At 39.7% G+C, this 8,714-nt stretch overlaps 1 protein-coding gene across 1 annotated transcript; it reads left to right on the top strand.

Moving 5' to 3' along the window:
- The first annotated feature begins 2,686 nt into the window (after positions 1-2,686).
- On the top strand, positions 2,687-8,282 carry LOC130547989 (podocan-like protein 1). Its single transcript, XM_057324390.1, has 4 exons — positions 2,687-2,772; positions 3,024-3,096; positions 3,440-4,400; positions 4,477-8,282. The coding sequence occupies exons 2-4, from the start codon at positions 3,030-3,032 to the stop codon at positions 5,576-5,578; spliced, it is 2,130 nt and encodes a 709-aa protein (XP_057180373.1). The 5' UTR covers positions 2,687-2,772; positions 3,024-3,029; the 3' UTR covers positions 5,579-8,282.
- Positions 8,283-8,714: the final 432 nt, after the last annotated feature.

The following is an 8,714-nucleotide window of genomic DNA, read 5'->3' as shown; positions in this document are numbered from 1 at the left end:
CTGAAGTGGTGAAAGAGAAAGGTTTTTCATTAGCTCTTCTCGTGATCTTGAAGTTACAGTCCAGAAGGTCTGCTTTAATCTTAAGTTACTTGAATTCACAAACAACAAACGTTGAAACTGAGGCCTTTTAAGCGAACGTAATTGAACAGCTGTTTGCTCTGTCTCCTGACCAGGTGTGCGTCATCAGTGTAACATTAGTACATCCACAAAAGAGCGTGAACAAAAGGTCTAGTGTTGATTCTAGGTGTGTCGCTGGAGTCTGTTGTTGGTGTCTTTCAACAAACGTGTCAATGCCAGTAAAGCCTGAACTGTTTACAAATAACACAGTGCTAAATGAGACAAAGCAAAGACGAATAGAGCAATAGAAGAACAGGCCCCCGAAATGAGGCCTGATATGATATTGTATCGATATCGGTTTGTTTGTATAAATATACAGTACAGTAGTATACATACAAATGTCATTATTGTATTGGACTTTGATTCTTGATGTAATTTTATTTATTTTGAGTTTGGATTTTTGGGGAAAGACCACAAATTTACCATGGTCCCAGTACAATAACCATAGTTTAACCATGCTAATTAGAGTACAACTACGGTAAAAACAGTAGTAATCTACAGTATCTACCAAACACAGGCCAGAACATGGTTGCTACACTTTTACTATAATAAAACCTCACCGTTTTCCTATGGGAAATTTAAGCTCCTCTCCCGAGTTCAAGAGAGTTGACGACTGGACACTGCTTTCATTTTCCATACACTTGATTGTCAGTTATAAAACAGGTGGTCTGTCAGGAACACGGTGCCCCAGTTTCCCCCCTCATCACAGCAGTGACACAAGTTTGTGCCATTACTTCATTTTCTCCTACTAGAACTTAGAGCCCCTGTCCCCCATGCTACAGAATTAACACTTAAAGTGGAAAACATCTGATAAAGAGAATGATTTTTCTCATGGCCTTGTTGCTTTTTCTATCTGTGTTGATGTGAGCAGTGGAATATGAACAGGTGGATTGGAAAGTATGTTGGAAAAACACTCCCCTTTCCCATTTCACCTAACATGGATTTGTTATGTAACGCAGCGGATAGGGTGAACCTTTGGAAATATAAACTGTCCTGTAATTCCCTCTGCTGGTTGATTTTGAGAATGCATTTTGTTTTAACTGTCATTACTTAGATTAAAGTTCACCCAAAAATAACAATTCTGTTATCATTTATTATTACCCTAATTTCGTAGACAACATGTGTGACATATGTTTTAAAGAATGTCTTCGTGGTTTTGTTTCTTGTAATGGAAGTCAATGGGAGCCAATGTGGTTTGGTTACCACCATTCTCAAAAATAGCTTCTTTTGTGTTCTACAAAAGAAAGTAGTCATATTTGTTTGAAATGACATTAGGGTCAGTAAGTGATGACAGAATTTCCTACAGCTCTTCCTATCCCGCTGTTCCATACATCCGCTATAGTGTAAATAAAAAAATATGTTCTTTATTCTTTTAATAAGAGTGTTACAGATGTGATAATGAGCCAGATCAGAGGTGAAGACTATTTTAACAATAACATTTTTTTAAATGGAAAATAGCCTCCTTCAAAATACTTTTTTCTGTCCTTTACTTTAGAGAAGATGATCATGCAAGTAATTGTGGGGCCATTAGATTGTGATGAACTGAAATTATTGATGTTATATCACATCAATAATGATGTTATTCTATTAGCTAATATGTTGCGTATTGCCACTACTTTTTATTTTTTATTTAATTGTTATTTGTTGTTACACTTTTACTCTATTTACAATAAGTATTGTTTAGTCTGTGTACATTTCTGCTCTTTTTACACTACAGTAGGTGTTTTTTAGTCTGTACAGAAATGCTGCTGACTCTTGCATGGCCCTGTCAGCTTGGAATCCTCCCCTGCTGCTTGGAGGCATAAGCAAACATCTAATTTCAATTATCTTTTTATTTTCTCACACTCTGAAAAAAGCTTCATCTAATAAAGATTCACTGGAACAAAATGACTGTTGACTGAAACCAGTAACAAGAAAAGACTAGTTTAATTACTGTCATTTATAGATATTTTAATTCATAAGCGTATTCAAATGGGTGTCTGATTAAAATGCTTGAAATAATGCTTTGGTGCCCAGTATCCTATAGACTGTATATCCTGACCGTATCTGTTTTTTATTACAACATAATCTTACTGTTACAGCATGCTTTTATTAAGCATTAAAAACACGTCTTTGTGCAAAGATTTTGGCTTACTTTGGAGACAATTCCATGTATCTAAATCCAAATATACTGTAAGGTCAAAGGTCCCTCAAGGGTCCCCAGACCGTTTAAGGAAACACTTACCATTGTGGCGACAGTGGGTAGGCACCAGTGTCTGTGAAGGCAGGGCGAATAGTGTCAATCCTAAAGTGAAACCTGACCTTTGACCCCTGTGACCACTATGTGTGTCCCCTTTGCCCTGAATTGATCTGTTAGATTCTTCTGAAACTAATGTGTGAGTGAGAAAATTCCCGTAATGCTAAATGTCTTTGAAGAGCCATTACATCTTCCTGAGTGTCTGCGTGTGGAATTCCCATGATGCTGGAGGAGAGTCTTTAAATGGGTCCATTAGTGCGTACGTGCATCTATTTGTTTGTGTGTGTGTGTGTGTGTGTGTGTGTATACTCCTAACACTGCTGACCAGTCCGTCAGTACAACACAAGAAACCAGGATGTCTCCAGAGAAGGACTTATACATTTGAAGGACGCCACATACTCACCTTGAAAACAATCCAGGTAAGCTCTGCCTGGCAGGTCTATCTCATTAAAGAAAGAATGAAATGCGCCTTTTGGGATTTATTACTCGCATGATCAGCTTGTAAATAGAAACCATTCAGACTCTTCCTGGCACGTTTAAAATGGTTGTCAGCCATCATGAAAATCTCTCTGAGAGCTTGGTTGATCGCCATGAATTTTTACAGCAGACAAATAAATGAAAACAATACGGCTTTCACATCCTAATTAAAATACTTTTCTCCTCTTTTTAGCCAAAAATGAAGGCCCACATGCTGCTGTTTTGGATTTTTGCTGTGCCCGCGCACACAATTGTGCTTCAGCCAAGTATGTGTTTATTGAATTTATCTCGTTATAAAAGACATTTCTGGCTATCTGGAGTGTGTACAGGCTTTTACTTAACATAGTTGTTTTTAAATACAGAATGTCATTACATAACCTTAAAATAATGTCAATTACGTTTTATATAGATGGATTTTGTTTACGAAGATAGTTGTAATTTGTGGCTTCATTGTGGTTACATAATAAATTGTAGAGTGGATTCTCCAAACGGTTGTGATATTGAAATGCAGTACGGTCTGTTTTGGTCATTTCAGAAACGGAATTATTTTTATTTATGTGCAGATGGTTTTGTTTGCAATGTTCACAAATCATTTCTTTTCTGTTGTAGATCTGAATGTATCAGTCCTGCGCTATGTATCTGCAGAGAGTGACCTTTTCGGAGAGCTGAGACTTAATCTGTCAACTTTAAACACGAAAGAGGAGCGGCAAAATGAGGAAGAGGTCACAGATAGATTAACAGCCACTGTTCAATCTAAGAGCGATGGAGATAAGGACATGATGAATATGAAAATAGAGGAAACTGGAAGTGATGTCACGCAAAGACCGAACCTAGACGAACAAGAAACATCGGATGCAATCCACAAGGACAACAAAGCGGAGCAAATAACAGATGAACCCTTCCTCTCTGCATTGAATACCACATATACACAAACAGTGGAGTTCGAGGAACATCTTGTACCATTTGCACAAACTGTCAATCATTATACCACTCCCCCTCCCAAGACCACTGCATCTCAATCTGCTCTGAAAGAATCAGTCCAAGCTATTCCACAACCATCGTTCCCTTCAATATCACAAAATCCAGCAACTGCTGCAAACACATCCGTCGTAGCCAATACTGCATCCGTATCCGAAACTACAGCTGCCATCCCAAAGCATCATATTCCCACCTCAGCTGTTGATACATTACTAATGAATGCCAGTCACACAAGTGATGATGTCATAGTGGAGCTACATGTTATGAACAACTCAAAACTCCACCTGCTGGAGGAGACGAGCATTAATTCCACTGCGGTGGCAGCGAGGGCCGGTCCCATTACTAAAGCTCTGGCTAGTGTTTTAAAGGTCAAACCTAAAAACAAGACCACGGGTACCAAACCCAAAGGCAGTAAAGTGAAGACAAAGCCAAAAACGCTTACAAAGAAAGAAAGAGGAAAGGAGAATAAAACAAAACCTTTGAGAAAAGGAAATAAAGTAAGAAAGGCGAAAAAAGGTAAGGCAACGACTGATTCACATTTTCCGTATTTTGAAGATCACTACTGTCCTCCAGAATGTTCCTGTTATGGGAGGTATGTGTCTATTATTTTAAAGATTGCGCTGATGTTGTCGACTATCGTACTGAAGAAATGTTATTTTTCTTTACAGGGTGGTCCAGTGTTCAGACAAACATCTGGACAAAATACCTTATGGAATACCGTACCCCTCCCGTTACATTCTTTTGATGAACAACCGCATCGATAGCGTTCAGTCGAACCTGCTCTCTCTCTACGAATCCATGGAGTTCCTGGTGCTCAGCAACAACCATTTAATGGATGCTGCGATTGAGGGGGCCTTCGAAGGCATTCAGAGCTTAAAGAGGCTATACATAGAGCGTAACCTTCTCCGGAGCGTCCCCACCGACCTGCCCGCTTCTCTGGAGGAGCTACGGATGGACGGGAACCAGCTGAACAGGTTATCTGGAGCAGCCATGAGTCGCTGCCCAAACCTGCTAATCCTCAGTCTAAGTAACAACAGTCTGGGTAACAACTCGTCCGTCGTCCCTCCAGGAGTGCTTCTTCCGCTGGGTAAACTGCGTACGCTTACTCTTTCCAATAACTGCCTTACCTCCGCCCCCCTGCAGTTGCCACTCAGTCTCCGAGAACTCTATCTCCGTGGCAACCTCATCCAGCGTCTCCAAGGTGATATTTTCTGGGGTGAGGCGGAGCTACAGGTGCTGGATCTAAGTGCAAATAGACTGACCGACAAAGGACTTGGGAAGGCATCGCTACTGAATGCCAGTCGCCTAGAAAGTTTAAATTTAGAAGGTAACTTATTGAAACAGGTTCCACGGCATCTGCCTCGCACCATCAAAACCCTCAACTTAGAAGGAAACTTCATCTCGAGCATTAGCAAGGATGCATTTATCTCACTGCCGCAGTTGGAGCACCTGGGCCTGGCACTAAATAAGATCACCAAGGTGGCCGTTGGTGCCTTCAGGGTTCTTCCGCTTCTGCATCAGTTGGATGTGAGTCACAACGCCTTGCAGCAGGTACCGCGGCAACTACCGTTGTGGCTTCACTCCCTCACGTTGGCGCACAACAAGATCCGCACGGTTCCGCGTGATGCGTTCTGTTGGGGTCGAGGCGACGGGTCACCACTTAGCCGTCTGGTCAGAGTGCAGCTGGAACATAACATGATAGATTTGGGCCACCTGGACACGCAGGCCTTCCGATGCCTGAGGGGCTTTCAGTTGGTGCAGTTTTACTGAACTTATGGCCGGGGTAGAAGCGGAATTTACAGGGTCCAGTGAAAAAAACGTGTTGGTTTTTATTTTGTGTCTTGTTTGAAGTTTCATTTAACCGAGTCAGCAGCGCATGGTAGATAGTGTAATATGGCTTCTTGAGTTTTAGAGAAGGATCATAGTCAGTGCTTAATTTGTCAATTCCGAGGTGCCGGAACAAGGGGGCGTGGCAGATCCGGCAAGTTATGGGGTGGGGAGAAGTAATGGAATATGCAATCTCTGAGGGGTTTTCTATGTAACTGTTTAGATGTTTTGAAAATGCGCATAAAAAGCCTAATTGGAAACGGACATGCGCAGATAACCTCAGAATTATCAAAGAAATTTAATGAGCTAGACGCAGATTTTATCTTGAGTTTGCCTTAATTCAAATGTGCGTTAAAGTCCCCGTGAACCGGAAGTTGCGAACGTTTTTGCTTTGGTATTCTGACACATTTTAGAGTGAAAAGGAATTTCAAAGGAGAACATTAGTGGCCGTTGCTGGTGTTTTTCACTGCGAATTGATTGGATGTGTAAAAACAGCTGTTGCATTGATTTTGACGGCCATGCCGTCTAATTTAGGTCATTTGAGATGTATAGTCATTTCAGGGCGGAAGTGCATTTTCAGATTTTAACTGAAGATTATGAGGCTACATGAATTTTAAAAAGAAAATGACCCACATTGATAATTTATTTACTATGCTGCAATATTTCATGAAAAAATAAGAATTCTCATTTTTAATTTCACTGGGACTTTAAGGTGATGGAAATAGTTTATTGTCATAATGATGGTGTTGTGAATATTTGTGCATGTGAACAAATAAAACACAGCCCTCAACATTTGTGTAGAATTCAGAAGTTTAACGTTAAACCTAAATTACACCTGCGGGTGCAGGTGGAGGCTGCCGTGTATAATGTATAACGGCATATTAGGCATTTAATCATCCGTTAACCGTGTTTCATCAGTTCTTCTGTGTCTCTTCGCAACATTTGTCCAACAACACCAACAACTATCTCTCTCTGAAGTGTCCATCACGACATGTCCCCTTCAATATATAATGCAAAACATTTTTATGCGATGCGTTTAAATATACAAGGAATATTTGACAATTATTAAAAACAGATTAACAAAACAAAAGGGAAAAAACGGTGACAATATGCTGCTGAGTTTGGTTCAGTTTGTGAGGCGTAGCGCTCCACAAATAATTTAAAGGAAAGGAGATGACAGAGCGCATCTGTAGCCTAAGTTTTCTTTACTTTGCAAAAGCACAGTGTTCTGTTTTTAGTGCAAGTGAAAAGTAGCTAACTTTGCAGTATTTAATGACGTACGATAGTAATATCTGTTTGACCATAAATCATCACAGAGTTTTTTTTAAGTTGTTTCTGCCGTTATAAGTAACAGCTCAAGTGAATGCTCCATGCACACAATATTCCAGCCTGTTCATTATTAAAGTTATTGCCATTATAATTATTGTACATGGTTTTTAATGAAATATATGCACGCAACAGGTCAGCACGAACGTTTTCCATTAGCGCTTGAGAGCGGGATCTGCCAATTGAGGTGCCGGATGGGATTTCGGAGGTGCCGGTGTCGTATCAAAATCTGACTCCCCGTGAGATTATGACCCCTGTTTTCCCCTACGAAGGTTAGGGATAGGATTAGGTGTGGGGGCGGTCTTTAGAGATAGGGACCAATCACAAAGCAGCATTCTAAGTGAATAATCCAATCAGAAGTAGGGGAGTCAAAATCTCACGGGGAGTCGGCATTACACCTGTCAGATCCGGATCCGGCTTGTGTTGTGCCGAAAACACACTCCCCGCCAGATTCTGCACCCCCTTCAATAACACGCTGTCCGATTGGCTAATTCTAACCCTTCCCCACACCCAATCCTAATCCTAACCCCTCCCCTAACACCTAATCCTCACCCTAACCATTGTGGGGAGGGGGGGTGCATAATCTGGCAGGGAGTGTGTTTTCGGCACGACACCGGCACAAATTAAACCCTGATCATAGTACAAAAGAATAAAACTAGTGTTTGTCCACTTATACTTAACTGTTTTAAAACATGATTTAGAGCTGCTGTTTATTCATTACAATAAGGCACATTTGCGATCTTTGAAATGTGACTAGTGATGGTGAATTTTCAAAAGTGTATTGCTTATTACAATAAAATCGGTTCTTAATGGTCTTCAATGTTTGAGCCAGACAGTGTTATGTATATCTCCCTATGTTTACCAAAACATAGTTCTTCATGGCTGTATAGGATCTTGTGTATGATGCAAAGTTGTTTAAAAATTTTGTTCAAAGTCATGTTTTTATGATTTAAACAAAGAGATTCGTTTTGACAACTAAGTAAAATATAGTCAATGTGTTTTTCATTATCCATACTGAAAGTGTGTTTTTCTCAAAACTGCTCCTTTTATTTTTCTTGGTAAAGCTTGGAAGGATTTTCGCTTTACTGAGGTTTGCTTGCCACAAGTTGCCAGGTTTAAAGTGAAGAAAAACACATTATTCAGAATTTGGCAGATGTGAGTTGTGAGTTGTAAAGCTCCCTCTCTCTCTCATGGGATTGTATAGTCTTTTCACGCCCATGACAACCGTTCCAGTGTTTTTTGTTTGTTCTTGGGAAAGCAATCCTCTGCAAACAAATATGTTTGGTTGAAAATTGTTGAATGTCTTTTTGTTGAATTCAATAAAAAAATACTAGGTATTTATTGTTCTCGACACTTGTACTTAGTTTCATTCACCAATAGATGGCAGAACAGTATATCTTTATAAAAGCTGCTTGCATAGCACATTCTATGTTGTCATTTCTTTTAAGAATGTGAACAATAGTGAAGCAGTTTAATAAGCTGGCGCAAGTATATGAATATATCTAAAGCTTTTAAAACTTTATCCACAATTGACACTTTAAATTATGTGGTCAATTGTTGTAAATCCTTGTTGAAGACATTGCTATCTAAAGGTAAAGGTCAGTTTTTTATAAAATTTCACCTAACCTTATAAGCAGAAAACATATTTAATGGTTCAAACACAGGTTTGATTTAATATATTGTGGGGACTTTCCATAGACATAATGAATTTTAAACTGTATATAAACTGTATATAATCTATCACCATCATCCA

The sequence above is a fragment of the Triplophysa rosa genome, linkage group LG24, assembly GCF_024868665.1.
Source record: "Triplophysa rosa linkage group LG24, Trosa_1v2, whole genome shotgun sequence".
NCBI classification, from domain to species: domain Eukaryota; kingdom Metazoa; phylum Chordata; class Actinopteri; order Cypriniformes; family Nemacheilidae; genus Triplophysa; species Triplophysa rosa.
This window is presented reverse-complemented; position numbering and strand designations above follow the sequence as displayed.

Bases quoted from the DNA above. Each gene is read 5' to 3' on its own strand.
- LOC130547989 (XM_057324390.1), top strand. From the start codon at position 3,030: ATGAAGGCCCACATGCTGCTGTTTTGGATTTTTGCTGTGCCCGCGCAC. The intron at 3,097-3,439 runs GTATGTGTTTAT...TTTCTGTTGTAG, and splicing joins CACAATTGTGCTTCAGCCAA to ATCTGAATGTATCAGTCCTG. The intron at 4,401-4,476 runs GTATGTGTCTAT...TTTTCTTTACAG, and splicing joins GAATGTTCCTGTTATGGGAG to GGTGGTCCAGTGTTCAGACA.